Source organism: Oryctolagus cuniculus, chromosome 1, assembly GCF_051225735.1.
Source record: "Oryctolagus cuniculus isolate XC-2025 breed Fujian yellow rabbit chromosome 1, ASM5122573v1, whole genome shotgun sequence".
Taxonomy (NCBI): Eukaryota; Metazoa; Chordata; class Mammalia; order Lagomorpha; family Leporidae; genus Oryctolagus; species Oryctolagus cuniculus.
The window spans coordinates 65,377,635-65,396,362 of NC_142867.1; the positions used below are offsets into that span (position 1 = coordinate 65,377,635).

An 18,728-nucleotide genomic window follows, 5' to 3' on the forward strand; every position below is an offset into this window, starting at 1 on the left:
CACTGACAAGCACCTTGCTTGGTGCTTTCAAAAATATCATTTCCACCTGATTATCTTTATGAACAATTTCTGGCATGTGGATGGTGCCCTTCCCCAGATCTGTTGCTTATGCTCAGTCATTTCACTTGGTCTCCCGAAGGTGCAGGTGCAAAGGAGGGGACTCAACATCTGAATTTCTGTCAGTACCTTCTCTGGAAATCTGCTACCAATCTGCAGCACTGAGTGGATTTCTATTTTACAAAGGCAACTCTTGCGATGGTGGGAAGTGCAGATAACAAAAAACAACTTTAGCAGTGTAGATATCAGTTCGGAGGCTATCACAGTAATTTAGGCATAATATAAGGGCTTGAACTAAATAAGAAGACACAAAAGTGGTGCCTGTTATGTTTTAGAAACAGTGGGAGCTAACAGTAACAGGACTTCACTTTTAATTTAGAGGTAGCAGATACAACTGCTCCCAAGATTTCATTAAAAACTGGACAAGAGTGGCTGTCAAATCCAAATAATATAAAAAAAGGGCAGACTGTATTGCAACCCAGGCTGCTTAAGGACAGGATCCTTTATGACTCTGCATTTCCTTCTGGGGCTCAGGAGTAGGTTCGCTATACGGTACCTGCACCAGATTTCAAACTGGACTCCACCTCCAGGCACGACCCCTTTTGCAGAGAAGGCTCCTAGTAGGAGCCTTTGCACTGGGACTTCAGGTGGCAACAGGAGAGAGTGATGGTGCTCGCTGTGGAAGATGGGATCCGGAACACAGAGCGTGGTTGCAGTTCTGAAGGGCTTCAGAGCAATTCCTTGGGGAAGAAAAGCACACGACTTAAGGTTTCACAGGTAGTAGGACAGTACTTTAACATACAGTATTTAATTTTATTCTTACAATATTGCTGTAGAGATAACTAAGCTGGTGCTATTACTCCCACTTTATAGATAAGGACATGGACATCTTCCTGTATACTTATCAACCATGTGTCCATCTTTGGAGAAAGTTCTATTCAGATCCCATGCCCACTTTCTAATTGGGTTTTTAAAATTACTGACCTCTCAGAGTCCTATATATATTCTGTATACAGGTATATCTCTATTTGAACCCCCCGGATCAATACTGGCAGCACTTTGGCAATCATTCTTGGACATGCACAGAATGGTGAAAAATTTGAGTCATCCAATTTGCTGTTCCCAGCTGAGATCGAAAAAGGTGACAGATTCTTTTTTCTTGTTTCAGCTCTTAGAAATGACAAGGAGATGGAGGTGGTAAGGAGCAGTGTGACACAGTAGAAGAAGCTCTAGCTCTGGATTCAGTTGGATAGGGTTTGATTTTCAACCTTGGCACCTGTAAGTCAGATGGTCCCAGGCATATCACTTATTACCTCTGAACCCTGTTTCCTCCTTTGTAAAATGAATACAATGTATCAGGATAAGTTGTTTGTAGTATTTAGATTATGTATGATCCATGTGAGTTGTGCATATGTTTATATTTTCCTAGGAGCAACGGTTCAAGATTGCCTAATTCAGAGGTTGGTGCTATGATGCAGTGGGTTAATCCTCTGCCTCCAGTGCTGGCATCCCATATGGGTGCCAGTTCTAGTCCCAGTTGCTCCTCTTCCAATCCAGCTCTCTGCTATGGCCTGGGAAAGCAGTAGAAGATGGCCCAAGTCCTTGGGCCCCTGCACCTGCGAGGGAGACCCAGAGGAAGCCCCTGGCTCTGAAAAAATAGTCTGAAAAGCCGTTGCAGCCATTTTGGGAGTGAACCAGTGGATAGAAGACCTTTCTGTCTCTCCCTCTCACTGTCTGTAACTCTACCTCTCAAACAAATAAATAAAATCTTTTAAAAAAATTTAAAAAAACATTGCTTAATTCAGTGTTCATGGCAACTTTTACAACACGACTACTGCAAACAATGAGAATCAACTGTGTATAAGAATTATAGATAATTTCCTGAAACATGGATTTTTTTGTATTTATATAATGAAAGTTTGGAATGAAGTACTTAAAGTGTCAAAAATTCAAAAAAAAAAAAAAAAAGAATACAGATAATTGTATAATAAGAGTTATAGATAAGAATGCAAAGGCAAATGTCCTAAATGGGACAACACGTAAATAATTGGCAGATCTAGGTAAAGGGTATATAGAAGTTCTTTGTACTATTTTCACAACTTTTCCACAAACTTGAAATCATATCAAAATAAAGAGTTATCTTTACTTAATATAGAGCTGGTCTTCCGTGTACAAAGTTAACTGAAAATGGATCTTAGTGGAGACTGGGACTGGGAATGGGTGAGGAAGGAAGAGGAGGGGTGGGAGCGTGGGGGAGAAAGCGGGTAGGGTGGGAAGAATCACCATATTCCTAAAATTGTACTTATGAAATACATGACTCCTTAAATAAAAGTGTTTTTTTTTGTGTGAAAAAAAAAAAGTTACAAAAAATAGTCTGAAAAAAGAGAAATAAAAGCAAACTTAGCTGGGGGCTAGAGCTGTGACCCAGCAGATTAAAGCCCCAGCCTACAGTGCCGGCATCCCATATGGGCACCGGTTCAAGTCCCGGCTGTTCCTCTTCCGATCCTCTCTGCTATGGCCTGGGAAAGCAATAGAAGACGGCCCAAGTCCTTGGGCCCCTGCACTCATGTGGGAAACCCTGGGTCCTGGGAAGCTCCTGGCTCCTGATTATCTCCGCTCTGGCCATTGTGGCCATTTGGGGAGTGAACCAGTGCCTGGAAGACCTCTCTCTCTCTCTCTCTCTCTCTCTCTCTCTGTCACTACCTCTCTCTGTAACTCCTTCAAATAAATAAAATTAATCTTAAAAAAAAAAAAAACTTAGCTCATCTCTTGTTTTACTGCCTCGGTATGATCGGAAACATTAAACAATACAAAATTCACTTAGGAAAAAAAAATATTAAATATAACCATTAAAAAAGAGAAGGCCTTATCGCCCAAACCTACCATTTTCAAGGAACTCGGGTCCTTTTAGAGCACTAGCTTGTGAGTCTTGAACTGGAAAGTAGTACTGGACATAACAATCTGCTTCTCCCCAGACTGTTGCCTGAAGAGGCACTAGCCCTTTAAGCATCTCCACATGGAACTCAAAGTGGTGCTCCATCAACCCATCTCTTTGGTCCTCTGCCTAGTCAATGAAACAGACACACTGGTGAGCCGTAAAGAGTAACTTGCTCATAGTATCCCTGCCTCTCTAGGAAGTCTGAGAATATATGAAGAAATAAGAAAATTGGCTGATGCTTAAACAAGATTCTTAATTTTACTTATGTATAACTCTAACTGCTCAGTATATTCATACCCACAGGTTTTACTCTAAACCATGAAGTTGGCTTAATATTAGGAAATGCACAAATGTAATTTAGTACACTAATGGAACAAAGAAAAAATGACAATCAATAAATTTAAAAAGGCATTTGACAAAATTCAACATTTGTTTCTTATAAAAGCTCTTAGTACACTAAGAATAGAAAGCTATTTCCTGAATAGAAAAAATAACATACTTGAAGCAAATATATATTAACTTAATTACTATTTCTAAAGAAGCTGAGACTGTCCAATAATGATAGGAACTACTTTGAGGGTAGTGAATACACCATATTGCTACTAAAGGTATACTGCAACTATCGATGAATTATGTATTTATTATTTACTATGAGCAGCTGTTTGTAATAGCCAATTTAACACACACAGCTACTAACAGTGGACTCATGGTTTAGACTTGGGGTGTGACTCCAGAGCCAGTGTTCTTTACCCCTATCCTATGTAGCCTTAGCACACATTAGACACTGGTTATTAGGAATATTCAAAGGGGGAACTGAGGGTTTAGATATGCGTCAGACTATATGATTTATATAGTTTTTAATCAGGAAAAGCTGGGGCTGGTGCTGTGGTACAGCAGGTTAAGTTGCCATATACAGTGCTGGCATCCCATATGGGTGCCGGTTTGAGGCCCAGCTACTCTACTTCAAACCAGCTCCCTGCTAATGAGCCTTCGAAAGCATAGAAGATAGTTCAACTGCTTGGGCCCCTGCACCTGTGTGGGAGACCTGGAAGAAGCTCCTGGCTTCAGTATGGCCCAACCCTGGCCATTGTGGCCATTTGGGGAGTGAACCAGAGGATGGAAGATTTCCTTCTCTCTCTGTCTCTCTATTTCTGCCTTTCAAAAAAATTAAATAAATAAATCTTAAAAAAAAGAATTTTTCTTTGAATTCTCAAAACACATTAGTAATACTCACTCAAGAACTACTTAGGAAACAGAAAACTTGGAATTTGATTCTCTAGAGCAAAAATTTTAGGTAAAAAAACTTTGTCACCACAGTTGCCTAATTTATTCATGTAATATTTACCGATTTAATAAATGCCTGCCAACAGCCAGAAGCCAGGGAACTCCTCTAGGTCTCCCATAGGGTGGCAAGGACCTAATTACGTTGGCCATCATCTGCTGCATCCCAGGCACATCAACAAGGAGCTGGATTACCAGTGAGGTGGGACTTGAATCTAAACACTCTGATATGGGATGTGGGTGTTTTAAGAGGTAGCTTAACTGGCTGCAACACAATGCCTGTGCCTCTACCTCTAACTCATTTTTAAAGGCAATTAAATTACTAGAGAAAAGGAGTACTTTCTGGTTGTCTAATTAGATTTTCTTTATAAATTCAGGATCTAAGAGGGACACAGAAATCCATTTAAACCATAACAGAAAAAGACAAATGATTGCTTGGGTTTATAGAAAGCATTGGAATGCAAATTATGTTCTTTTGTTGAGCTTTTCATTACTGACAAAGAATTTGGGACAATGGCTTCAATAAAACAGCAAGAGAAAATGAAATTATGGTGTTTTTGTGACCCTTATTGTCTAGTCAGTACCATAGCAACAGATGCTACAGGTTGCTGGTCCAGGAAATGGGCTGGCCTAGGGCTGAAGGGAGGGAGTGTTCCTTCTTCATTCTTTAATCTTTGTAATGCCATTATCTGGTCTGAAGAACCCATAGCTAAAAAGACTCGAAGACTTCCATTTTGGTGGCCTGAGAACACATCAATCACAGGCATGTAGCTGTCAACAGCAACAACTGGATACTGAGCTTCAAGCAGCAGGTGAGAAATCTTGGGATCTCTAGAGGAGGAGAAATTGTGAATGAGCAAATAACAATCATTAATCATGTGACAGAGTTGCTTTGTTTCTTAGTTGGTTTATCACAATTTAGTCAAAATGGATGTATAACTAGAAAAGTTAATAAGTAGTTTTAAATATTGGTTAGTAACCAAATAAAAATTACCAGGCAGTTAAGTTCAACAAGTAGCTATTTGAGGGCAGTGAATGTGTCAGATGTTCTGTCTGTATTATGGGTTCCAGCCCAGGGTCGGCAGTGCAACATCGTTTTAGCTGGGACTCGCTGAACTGCATCGCTTTAGAGGGATGCAGTGGGGTGAACTGGGAAAAGGGTGGGCACTAAGCCTGGCAGGTAGGACTGGGATAAAATACCAATGACATCTGCCATTTATCGAATGTCCACCACATGGTAGGCACTTTATAGTACTTTTAATCTGTTAATAACTACAAAGGTTGATATTATCCACCATTTGCAGTAAAGAAAAGCTAAATTCAAAAGGGTTAAGTTGCTTACTAAAGATACACCAGTAGGAGGTTGAGCTGGGATTCAAGCTTTGATCCACATGATTCTAAAGCCCCCAACGGTATCCTTTATACCAAGCTGAATCTTAGCTCTGCCACTTGCAGTGTGAGACTCTTTTCTGTCTTCTCATGTGTGAAATGGAGGCAATTCAACCCCCATCCCAGGGCTGTTAGGGCTAAACTGAGATAACAAATATCAAATACCAACAACGATGCTTGGTACACAATAAATGCTCAGTAATTGGTAGTTACTATTGTTTTGTGCTCTCTTAGCCTAGAACAAGCTCTAATGGAATGAGAAGGGAAATGGAGGAAGGCGAATTCCAGATCAGATAATATTGCAAGTACAAAAAGGGGAAAAGTCAAAAGCCTACAGTGGGCAACGGCAGTCATGATCCCATTACTTCTCAGCCTTTCCAAGCTTTCCAATGTTATCACTGTAAGCACTTAACTTCACACAAGGTGTACTCAATGTGTTTTCTCACTGAATCTTCACAACTGCATCGTTGGAGATGGGGGATCTATCATCATCTTCATTTTACAGAAGAAAAGAAAGCCACAAAAGGTAAGTGACTTCTCCCAGCCAAGTGACATCAATTTCCTTATTTGTACACTAGAGACTAAGTGGTCAAAGTAAAGCTCAAATGAGATAAGGGCCACAAAAGTGCTCCTTGTAACATGTAAAACACATTTAAAACAGAATCATGAGGAGCTGCTAGGTAAAAGGTGAGTGCCAAAGTAAAAATTGGAACCTTGAGTGAAAACAACAAACAGTCTCTACTGAGAATAGAAATGATCTTAGGGTTAATCAATATCTACCAAAGTGTTAAATTCAGGTATATCAAATATGAAGGTCTAAAACACAATATTCATTACAGAAATCTTGAAAATAGCTGCTGTGAACAATACTGAGGCTCTGTGACAGGTTCTGATTAGCTCTGTGAGATGCTAACTGCAGGCAGTAGAGCTTTTTAGAGAAGAGAGTGACTCTTGAGCCAGGCCATCCCTGAGTTCTTCACCTGGCTCCACTCTAATGACATGTGTGATAAGTAATTCAATGCCTCTGTGTCTCTGTTAACTCTTGGGTACAACAGGGAAATCAAAGTAGCCACCCAGAGGTCATTATGAAGATTAAATGACTTGTGGTAAGTACGGCTCTTAGCACTGTGTCTGAATCCTGGTTAGCAGTGTCTGTAAGGCTGCTTCAAAGAGGAGAAAGAGCAGTGACCATGGTGCATGGAGAAAAGTCCTCCAAGGGGCTGCTGGGCTCCAAATGTCTGCAAACCCAAAGGATTCCTCTTCAGTCCACACAAAAATAAAGATGCAAAGCAAAACAAAGAATACTCCAAAAGATCCTATTTACTTGAATGACATGTAAAACTGATGGAGGGGGAGTTTCACCAGCCCGAGCAGCTTGTCCTGTCCTGGGCTCCGCACCTTGTTCCAAGTTTCAATTACCATCACGTTGTTCTTAAGCCTATCCAGGTATTTGGAAGACAGAGAGACAGGAATCACCTGGGGGAGAGGAACAACCAAAAAACCTTCAACAAAACAAACCCCACAACAGAGAGTAAAGGTTGATTTATACTTTTATTCACCCAACATTTACTGAACGCCTGTTGCGTATAGGCAGTGTGAAGATATAAAGCATCAAGATAAAACCCACTCTGCAGGTGGAAGTCTGCTACTGGAGACTCAGGCATAAAGGCAAGATACAAACCATGAAGAGTCCTCTGATGGCAAAGCTCATTTATGAGAGTACTTCAAAATGCTTTGGGGAAAATGGAATTAAAATACTAAGTTTATTAGGCAGGTGTTTGGCACAGCAGTTAAGCTGCCACTTGGGGCACTTGTATCTCATAAGTGAGTGTCTGGGTTTGAGTCCTGGCCCTGATCTCCAGTTCAGGTTCCTCCTAATACACACACTGTGAGGCAGCAGGTGATGGCTCAAGTAGTTAAGTCTCTGCCATCCAAGAGGGAGACCAGGATTGAATTGTTTATTTTGGTATAAAAACTTTTGAAATCCATCCATATGAGAGATCTTCAAAAAATGGAAAAGATAGAGATCTTTCATCTGTGGTTCACTCCTTAAATGGCTGCAATGGCCAGAGTGGGGCCAGTCTGAAGCCAGGAACCAGGAGCTTCTTCTGGACCTCCCATGTGGGTGCAGGGACCCAAGGGCCTCGACCATCTTTCACTGCTTTTCCAGGCACATTAGCAGGGAGCTGGATTGGAAGTGGAGCAGCTGGAACTCGAACTGGCGCCCATATAGGATGCTGGCACTCTAGCTTTACCCGCTATACTACAGCCATGGTCCCTAAACTTATCTTTTTTTTTTTTTTTTTGACAGACAGAGTGGACAGTGAGAGAGAGACAGAGAGAAAGGTCTTCCTTTGCCGTTGGTTCACGCTTCAATGGCCGCCGCGGCCAGCGCGCTGCAGCCGGCGCACCGCGCTGATCCGATGGCAGGAGCCAGGAGCCAGGTGCTTTTCCTGGTCTCCCATGGGGTGCAGGGCCCAAGCACTTGGGCCATCCTCCACTGCACTCCCTGGCCACAGCAGAGGGCTGGCCTGGAAGAGGGGCAACGGGGACAGAATCCGGTGCCCCGACCGGGACTAGAACCCGGTGTGCCGGCGCCGCTAGGCGGAGGATTAGCCTAGTGAGCCGCGGCGCCGGCCCCTAAACTTATCTTTTAATTATACTTTTCCATGAAGTTTTTGTAGTACACCTCAGCAATGAACTTCTGGGACACAGAGAAGGTTGCTAGACACGTCAAACATGGTGCTTGTCACCTTTTGTAGGACAAAGTGACCTACTTGTAAACTCTGCTGAGACAGAGATGTTTTTAAAACAACACTGACTGGGCCGGCGCCGCGGCTCACTAGGCTAATCCTCCGCCTAGCGGCGCCGGCACACCGGGTTCTAGTCCCGGTCGGGGCGCCGGATTCTGTCCCGGTTGCCCCTCTTCCAGGCCAGCTCTCTGCTGTGGCCAGGGAGTGCAGTGGAGGATGGTCCAGGTGCTTGGGCCCTGCACCCCATGGGAGACCAGGAAAAGCACCTGGCTCCTGGCTCCTGCCATCGGATCAGCGCGGTGCGCCGGCCCCGCCGGCCGCGGCGTGCTGGCCGCGGCGGCCATTGGAGGGTGAACCAACGGCAAAGGAAGACCTTTCTCTCTGTCTCTCTCTCTCACTGTCCACTCTGCCTGTCAAAAAAAAAAAAAAAAAAACAAAAAAAAAAAAAAAAAAAACACTGACTGGACAAGGGCTGAGCAATTATCAAAGGGGAGTCAGTCCAATGGATAGCATTTAATGCAACAGCCTGGTGGAAAAAGCTCTGCCTGAAGGGTATCACAGTAAACAGCAAAGCCAGTTGTTCATCTGAATTTTCAATAGTAAAATTATTCCAGAATTGGTTAGCTGGTAGTTGAAAAAGAGATGACAAGCCTACCAAAGAGAACCAGAGATCTAGCACCAAATATAGTTCCGTCAAATAAACTGGAGAAACCAAGGCACCAAGTGTAGTGAAGGAACCCAGGTGTAGTAACTGTACTAGCAGATGGGCATAAGGCCCCGTGATATAACCAGTAGAAAACATGAGAGGCGGGGCTGGCACCGTGACACAGATTAAGCTCCTGCCCGCAATACCAGCATCCCATATTGGAGCTCCAGTTCAAGTATCTGGATCTCTGCCACATCTGTGGGAGACTTGGATGAAGATCCTAGTTCCTGGCAACAACTACTCGGCCTGGCCCAGCCCCGAAGAGTGAACCAGCAGATGGAAGATCTCTTTCTCTCTGTCTCTCCCTCTCTGTTACTCTCCTTTTCAAATTAATAAAATAAATCTTTACAACAAATAAACAAACCAAAGAAAGAAAACATGAAGGGCAAAAAAGGTGAAACCAGAAGCAGTACAAGTCATACTGAGAAGATACTAGAAGAGCAGAGAACCAGAGCAGAGTTGATTTTGTGTCCAGCTAAGAAACACTATTTATTATACAAATGAATACATTTCTGCTCTTTGAAACTAAAAAAGTAAAACGAACACAGCAACCTAAGCTCCAGACAGGGAAGTTTCAGAAAGAGCTTCTGGGAGAAGGTAATCCTAAATTTTAAGGCTGAGCTGGTGTTAACTAGCACAAAGAGTTCTGCCCAATATGTGTCACGAAGGCTAAGGAAGAAATTCAAGGCAGAGGAACAACACACGTAAGACACAGAGGGAAGAGAGAATTCGGGAAACCTGAGTAGTTGACCACAGCTGGACTACCCAGTGTGAAGGGAAGAGCGGCAGAAGTGGAAAACAAAATACAGCTGGTTCTTAAAGGATCTTGGACTCACATTCAGTCCTGAAGGCTATGGGGAATCACTGAGGGGTTTTAGGTAGAGGAGCAGAGTGTTCAGGCTAGTGTTTTAGAAAGAATGCTCTTCTTGGTGCACAGGGAAAGAACTGGCAACAGGGAGACCGGTTTAAAGGCTCTCTGGAATGAGGGTGAGGGCCTGAATGGAACCAGTGGCAATGAGGGTGGAGGTAAGGGGGTGTATTCCAGAGGCGATGAAGTTTGCAACACTTATATTGAATTCGATGAGTACTTACATAAGAGAGTCAAGGACAACTTTGAGGTTCTATTTAAGTTTCTGAGTAAATTATAATATGAATGAGGGTAGACACAAAGAAGAACAATTTGGGAGGAAAATAAATTCAGATTTGGAAATATTTGAATTCCTTCTTTCATTTAAACATCTTTATTGAATGTCTGGAACATGCTAGGCAATGCGTTAAGTGCCAAATGTAAGGTGCTTTTTGGTGATAACCAGCAAGCAGTTAGATCTGAAATTAGAGGGAAAAGTCTGGTTCACAGGAAAGTTTAGATTTAGAAGTTATCTTCATAAAAATGACAACTGAAGCTGTGGGAATAGATGTGATGACCAAAGGGAAAAGAAGGTTGATTTGGAAAGTTGCCAGGGATACAGCAATGAATGGGAACATCGACACTAAAAGTTCAGACAAAGGAAGAACTGCTGAGGTTATTGCCATTTTGCTAGCTTTTCCTCTTAGCCCAAAAGATCAGCAGTAGAGTCAAGAGAGAAAACAAGAAAGTGGAGATAAAAAACCAAGAAAGAAAATAATTCTACAGACAAATCACATAAGATGAATATTGAAATAAATGGAGGGACAAAGGAGACCGAGGGAGAATATATAAATAAAAAAATAAAGAAGCGATTGGAGATGGGAGGGTCCATTAAAAAGATCATGGAAAAGTGGAATTATAAGATGTCTGTTTTGGTGTTTTTTTTTTTTTTTTTTTACAGGTAGAGTTATAGACAGTGAGAGAGACAGAGAGAAAAGCCTTCCTTCCTTCCTTCCTTCCCTCCCCAAATGGCCACCATGGCCGGCGTGGTGCCCATCTAAAGCCAGAAGCCAGGTGCTTCTTCCTGGTCTCTCATGCGGGTGCAGGAGCCCAAGCACTTGAGCCATCCTCCATTGCCCTCCTGGGCCATGGCAGAGAGCTAGCCTGGAAGAGGAGCAACTGGGACATGAACCTAGTGCCCATATGGGATGTTGGCGCCACAGGTGGATTAACCAAGTGAGCCATGGTGCTGGCCCCTGGTGCTTTTTTTTTTTTTTTTAAGATTTATTTATTTATTTGAAAGAGTTACAGGGAGAGGGAGAAGAAAGAAGGAGGGGGGGAGGGGGGAAGGGGGAGAGGGGGAGAGGGAGAGGAGAAGAGAGGGGAAGAGGGGGAGAGAAGGGAGAGGGGGGAGGGGGAAGAGGGGGAGAGAGGGGGAGTGGGAGGGGGAAAGGGGGAGAGAGGGGGAGTGGGAGGGGGAAAGAGGGAGAGAGGGAGAGAGTGAGAGGGAGCGGAGTCTTCCATCCGTTGGTTCACTCCCCAGTTGGCTGCAATGGCCGTAGCTGTGCCAATCCAAAGCCAGGAGCCAGGAACTTCTTCCAGTTCTCCCATTCTGGTGGGCCTAAGGACTTGGGCCATCTTCTACTGCTTTCCCAGGCCATAGCAGAGAGCTGGATTAGAAGTGGAGCAGCTGGCACTCAAACCAGCACCCATACAAGATGCCAGTATTGTAGGCGGTGGCTTACTCTCTACGCCACAGAGCATTTTAAAAACAATTTATGAGGGGCCGGCGCCATGGCTCACTTGGTTGATCCCCTGCCTGCGGTGTCGGCATCCCATATGGGTGCCAGGTTCTAATCCCGGCTGCTTCTCTTCCAGTCCAGCTCTCTGCTGTGGCCCGAGAGGGCAGTGGAGGATGGCCCAAGTTCTTGGGCCCCTGCACCTGCATGGGAGACCAGGAAGAAGTGCCTGGCTCCTGGCTTCAGATTGGCGCAGCGCTGGCCGTAGCAGCCATTTGGGGAGTGAACCAATGGAAGGAAGACCTTTCTCTCTGTCTCTCTCTCATTGTCTACAACTACCTGTCAAAAAAAAAAATCATGAATACGCATTTATTTCAAAAGTTTTTACATCCAAATAAGCTATAATTCCATTTGTCCACAAAACTTTTTGAAATACCCTCTAACAGGTCAGTTGGGAAAGGTTTAACTAATCAAAGTCCCAGAGGAAGAAGAAAGGAATAGAATCCAGAACTCAGGCTAAAGAAATAGTGAGAAACCATATGAACTGAGATATAATAAAAAGAAACAGTCAAAAGAGTTTTAATATACTTTCAATGTCATTTCCTCTTCCCATCCAATAGTGTACACCAAATGAATACAAAGTTCCCTCCTACTCTAAATGTTCTAGATTTCTTTAAAGATGGAATAAGGATTTGGGAAACACTTGTCTCCCATCCCCGTACACCCATACTGGATAGGGAATGTACACAGTTACCTGAGAAAAGTTAAAGACTGGTTGTGTGGTACCCCAAGCGATGACAGATCTGGTGACTTCTTCTGTGAAGAGTTTGCAGTTTAAATAAACATTGCATGATGCCTGTTTTTCAGATTCTCCAGGAGTGAAATCTTTCCCCTCTGGCACCATCAATAGCACATGTAACAGCAAGGCATCTTCTTGTGTTGACCCATTTGTCCGACTCACTAAATTATGGGAGGCTGGCGGAGTCATCAAGTTGGAAGGATGTGGTGCTACAGGGCTCAGTGATTTTGGGTTAGGGAGCACCAAATTCTGTGCCTTCTTTGTAGTTTCCTCATAAATTTGATTTAGGTTCTTTAAATTTTTGGTAGAGGTAATATCTTGGTTAGCTTCTGGTAGTATCTTATCTGGACTTGTGGGTTCACAATGTGGGGTATGTTGGATATTGCTACTTAGTTTAGTATTGACACCAGTGAAATCTTTATTATCTGTAACAAGCTCCACGGTTACCTATAAAACAAAAAGGAAAAGAATCGATAAGAATGTCCTCTAGAACCGGAATCAGAATTTTGGAGCTGGAAACAACATTAGATTATTAGCCAATGAGTTAACTAATCCTCAAATACCGTAATGTAAAAAAAGTAACAGATTGCATATATATTAACTTGCCAGACTAAGCAAAGCTAGGCAGATGATTTATTAATAATACAAGATGAGCCTAAAACATCACCCTGTGCCAGAAAATAAAGTAGTACTCAGAAAAGATTGGAGATATATTTAAAGGACACAATTTAGTTGAACAGGATCCCTCTGGCTAAATCTAGGACAATTTGACCATCAATTTGAATAACAGAAATGGATTATAACCTAATGAATAATATAAGAATCCACCAGTCCATACTGAAAAAATTAAAATGGGAGAAGTGACCACTCTTCCATCTAGAATGCTATTTAATAAAATGTACAGGGAACTGAGCAAGAAATGGTCATTTTACAACGATCATAACAAGCATAATCAGGTAAGCCTCAGTGGAGGTACAGTCTACAAAATAACAGGCTTACTTTTTAAAAATGTTAGTGTACAAAAATACAAAGGGCTGTGGAACTATTCCAGACTAAACAAGATCAGAAAGATAGGACAATTAAACACAAAAGATAATCTTGGACTGGAAAAACAGCTGCTAGAAAGGAAAGTACTGGTGAAAACCGAGCATGAACTATAGATATAGTAATACTATTAAATTGCTTTCTATAACTCAAGTATTATGCATGATAATGTCCCTGTTCTCAGGAAATACATGCTAAAGAATTTAGGAGTAAAGAGATAGGTCTGTAACTTAGCCTCAAATAGTTCAGAAAAAAAGCGTGTGTACATACTATTATACAGGTATAGATATACGGGGAGGAGATAAAGGAACAGAAGAGAAAAGAGGCAGACAGATACTTACAAAGTAAATGTGACAAATATTAAGAACTGGTGAGTCTGGGCAGAGGATATGGGAGTTCTTTGTACTACTTTCATAATTTTTCTCAAAGTTGATGTTATTTCAAAATAAAAATTACAAAAAACGTTAAAAAGTAAAAAGAGTGAGTGTTGGCCTAGAGGTTAGGATGATGTCTAGGATGCCCATGTTCCATACTGCAGTACCTGGGGGTTTGAACCATGACTTCGGTTTTAGCTCCCTGCTAACACAGATGCTGGGAGAAATGGTGATAACTCAAGTAATTGGGTCCCTCTACCCTGTGGGAGACCTGGACTGAGTTCCTGGGACAACCCATTACCCTCTCAGGGCTTCCCAGTCTCTCAGTCATTGTGGATATTTGGAGAGTGAATCAGCAGGCTAGAGCTTTCTCAAGGAAAAAAAAAAAAAGGTAAAAAAGAAAAATGGGCCGGCGCCGTGGCTCAATAGGCTAATCCTCCACCTTGCGGCGCCGGCACACCGGGTTCTAGTCCCGGTTGGGGCGCCGGATTCTGTCCCGGTCGCCCCTCTTCCAGGCCAGCTCTCTGCTATGGCCAGGGAGTGCAGTGGAGGATGGCCCAGGTGCTTGGGCCCTGCACCCCATGGGAGACCAGGAAAAGCACCTGGCTCCTGGCTCCTGCCATCGGATCAGCGCGGTGCGCCGGCTGCAGCGGCGGCCATTGGAGGGTGAACCAACGGCAAAAGGAAGACCTTTCTCTCTGTCTCTCTCTCTCACTGTCCACTCTGCCTGTCAAAAAAAAAAAAAAAAAAAAAAAAAAAAAAAGGTAAAAAAGAAAAATGAGGGACTGGTGCTGGGGCATAGTGTGTAAAGCACCGCCTGCAGTGCTGGCATCCCATATGGGTGCCAGTTTGCGTCCCGGCTGCTCCACTTCCGATCCAGCTCTCTGCTACAGCCTGAGAAAGCAGTAGAAGATGGCCCAAGTCCTTGGACCTCTGCACCCGTATAGGAGACCTGGAAGAAGCTCCTGACTCCTGGCCCAGTTCTGGCAGTTGTGGCCATCTGGGGAGTGAACCAACAGATGGAAGACTTTTCTCTCTGTCTCTCCCTCTCTCTGTCTGTAACTTTGCCATTCAAATAAATAAATAAATCTTAAAAAAGAAAAAAAAAAGATTCAGGATAAATGATTAATTTGAGGAACAGAAGTGATCACTTCCTGTTAAAAGACTGATTTAACTAGGAATAAAGTATTCTTGTTGTTCCTTTTATCTGAGACACACAGGTGTTACACAGCAAAATTACTTTGGTTTATTGACTATGGACTGATTAATAGCACTTCTGTCAACACAGCCAGGACAGAAACAATTTCTAGTCCATCAATTCTATTTATTATACCTACCTGATTTTTAAGCTTTACAGTCCAGCAAGAACCAAAAAATAAAACTTGGACAGTAGAAGGGCAAGGTGGTTGTCTGATCACCACCTCTTGCTTACCTCCCTGTACTCACTATCCCATCACGCTGTTTATTTTCTTTACAGCACTTCTGCTGACCTATTTCAACAGAAGCTCCACAACAGCTTTTCTGCTTCACTGCCATATTCTCAGGGCCAGTCACAGACACATACTCAGTAAACACTTCAGACTTCCTGAATGCGTATCTATATACCTTGAGGGGGCCAAGCAGAATCTGATCAATCTGATCATTTTCATGCTGCACTGGAAGTTGGTCGCTGAAAGAAAGCAGCTCTGACTGAATGACAGCTCGCAAAGGAAGCGACGCAGAGCCAATGACTTCTGGCTGTGGAAACAAGCATAGAAAGTTTAGGTTTAATTAAAGAGGAACATACAGAATTTTAATCAAAGTGACAGCACATGTAGTTTATAAAGGAACTCATACTTTTGAAGTCAAAACCTTAATTATTAGAGGGTGGCAACTCTAAGTGGGGTCCCATATTCTGTATTTTCAGCCCCCTCCAGGTTTCACTAGTGCTCTCTGAAAAAGTATAGATGGTTTCAAAAGTCACAAAGATGTTGGAAGATGATCTGTTATGAAGAGTTAAGTTTTTATTCAAATTGTTCAGCTTCACTCTTAACAAAAAAATAAAACTTAGATGATACAAATTTTTGCCATTAAGATGAAGAAAATCACAAAACTTAATTATTTGATGCTTTCAAGACTATAGAGAAATAGGAGACTGTCATATGACTAAAGCTGGGAATATAAACTGGTAACATACTTCTGGACAGCGAATTTGATAATTTGCATAAAATATTTAAATATTCATATTCCTTGGTCCAGTAATTCTAATTCTGGGAATTTATACTAAAGAAACACTAAACAATACATATAAGACCTATATATATGCATATATTAATAAAAATAATCACATATCTAATAATCAGGAATTATTTAATTATAGCACATCAATATGGAAGAGTATATAGTCATTAAAATGTTTAGTTAAAGTCCAGGGACAGTGTTGTGGTGCAGCAGGTTAAGCTGCATTTGTGATGCCATCATCCAATACAAGCGGGGGTTCATGTTCCAGCAGTCCCATTTCTGATCCAGTTCCCTGCTAATGCACCAGGGGAAGCAGTAGAAGATGGCCCAATTGCCTGGGCCCCTGTCACCCATGTGGGAGATCTGGATGAAATTCTAGGATCCTGGCTTCCGTCTGGTGCAGCCCCTGCCATTATGGCCATTTAGGGACTGAACTAGCAGACTGAAGAGCTCTCTCTATTTTCTGTCTTCCTATTTTTCTATATATTCCAAAAGACCTTGTATTATTTATTCGCTGAGAAAATGAACAAAAAAGCCCAAAACACTTTCCTCATGCTATCCACATCAAAGACAAGGTCAAATGATAAAGGCTGCTCCATTGTTGAAGGAATTAAAAAATTTCTAATATTATATAGTTCATTGACTTGTGTTATCACAGTTGCAAGTGGAATTTATAACTTTTGAATTAGTTGATCAAAACTGCTAACTAGAAGACGGCTCAAGTGCTTGGTTCCCTGCTTCTGCATGGGAGACCCAGAGGAAGTTCCTGGCTCTTGGCTTCTGATTGGCCTAGCTCCAGCTATGGCAGCTGTTTGGGGAGCAAACCAGCAAATTGAAGACCTCTCTGTCTGTCTCTGCCTCTGCCTCTCTGTCAACTCTACCTCTCAAATAAATAAATGAAATCTTAAAAAAAAAAACCCTAATACCTATAATTATCTTATTTTGAACATGGGTAGAATACTTCATATATTCTACCTGTAAACTGATATGGTGTTGAAGGCAAAGCTGCTGCCTGGGATGCCATACGGGTATCCCATATGTATGCTGCTTCTTGTTCTGGTTGTTATACTTCCAACCCAGCTCTCTGCTAATGGCCTGGGGAAAACAGTGGAAGATGGTCCAAATATTTGGACCCCTGCACCCATGTGGGAGACTCATGATGAAGCTCTAGCTTCCGGAATTGGCCTGGCTCAACCCTGGCCATTGCATCCATTTGGGGAGTTAGCCAGCAGATGGAAGATCTCTCTCTGTTTCTCCCTCTAACTCTCAAGTAATCAATAAAGCTTAAAAAAAAAAAAAAGGAGGTAGGGAGTAGAATCTCAAATGATAGCCAATAGCTGTCATTTCTCTCTATGGTATGGAACAAGTAAAGAGATTAGGAACTTAGGATCTAAAGACAGAAGACTTGGGATGGAGTCCTCACTTTGTCTTTTACTTGACTGGGTGATCTCAGATATGTTTTTAAAAAATTTTTTTTTATTTGACAGGTAGAGTTATAGACAGTGAGAGAAAGAGACAGAGAGAAAGGTCTTTCTCCCTTTGGTTCACTCCCCAAATGGCTGCTACGGCCAGAGCTACGCCGATCCGAAGCTAGGAGCCAGGTGCTTCCTCCTTGTCTCCCATGCGGGTACAGGGGCCCAAGCACTTGGGCCACCCTCCACTGCACTCCCGGGCCACAGCAGAGAGCTGGATTGGAAGAGGAGCAACCGGGATTAGAACCCGGCGCCTACATGGGATGCTGGTGCTGCAGGCGGAGGATGAACCAAGTGAGCCAGGGCGCCAGCCCCACAGATATGTTATTGACTTCATTAAATCTTAGTTTCTTCATCTGTAGGATGAAGATAATAATGTACATAATTCACAGAGTTGTTAAGATGAATAAATCTGACACTGTGTTCATGTAGAATCTTTAGCACATCAGGACTATAATAATAGGTAAACAGAGATTAGTTATAATAATAATAAAAATATTAGTGTTGCTTAAGCCTGTAGAAATCCCTAGTTTAGATATGAACATACTTTTAAGTATGCTCCAAGTGTATTGTGTGACTGGTAAGACAAAGGTCAGTCACTTGAAGTACCTTTTTCTGTGGAGTTTTCTTTGTGTAAATTTGGAAAGTGAGGTTGGAATTCCACCAGTGCTGTATCATTGGGCCACCAAACCGTACTGGAAACACAAATCGCTGCTGGAATTTCACCACTGTAAGGAGAACCAAACAGATAGGCACACGTCACTTTCCCTAATAAGAGCCATCATAAATCAGGTCTTATTATCACCTACCTCTCTTGCAAATCTGATTAAAATCTTTTGGGGCTTGGGGAGAGGGAAAGGGGGTGAAAATGTTCGAAAACTGGATGACAGTGATGACTGCATAACTCTGCATATATACTGAAAACCATTAAATTGAATGCCAAATGAATGAACTATATAGTATATGAACTTTAAATTGATAAAGCTATATTAAAAAAAGCCATATTATAAAGATAAAGACAAGAAACATAATGACAGTTGAAAGAACATGATCTAAGTGTCAGAAGTTCTGAGTTCTTGTTTCAGCCATGTTACCTGACTTGTTACCTT

At 42.3% G+C, this 18,728-nt stretch overlaps 1 protein-coding gene across 6 annotated transcripts in view; it reads right to left on the reverse strand.

The window, feature by feature from the left end:
• C2CD3 (C2 domain containing 3 centriole elongation regulator) overlaps positions 1 to 18,728 on the reverse strand; it is a 123,794-nt gene that overhangs the window by 61,740 nt on the left and 43,326 nt on the right. For all 6 annotated transcript variants that reach the window (XR_011389150.2, XM_002708510.6, XM_070075269.2 and 3 more), the window contains 7 exons: positions 18,229 to 18,347; positions 15,533 to 15,664; positions 12,465 to 12,956; positions 6,990 to 7,141; positions 4,861 to 5,107; positions 2,941 to 3,121; positions 614 to 797 (listed from right to left, as the gene is read on the reverse strand). Coding sequence is in view for 5 of the 6 variants with exons in the window: in XM_002708510.6 (XP_002708556.3) it covers positions 614 to 797; positions 2,941 to 3,121; positions 4,861 to 5,107; positions 6,990 to 7,141; positions 12,465 to 12,956; positions 15,533 to 15,664; positions 18,229 to 18,347 (1,507 nt within the window). In the remaining variant the exon portion in view is untranslated. The remainder of the gene's footprint in view (positions 1 to 613; positions 798 to 2,940; positions 3,122 to 4,860; positions 5,108 to 6,989; positions 7,142 to 12,464; positions 12,957 to 15,532; positions 15,665 to 18,228; positions 18,348 to 18,728) is intronic.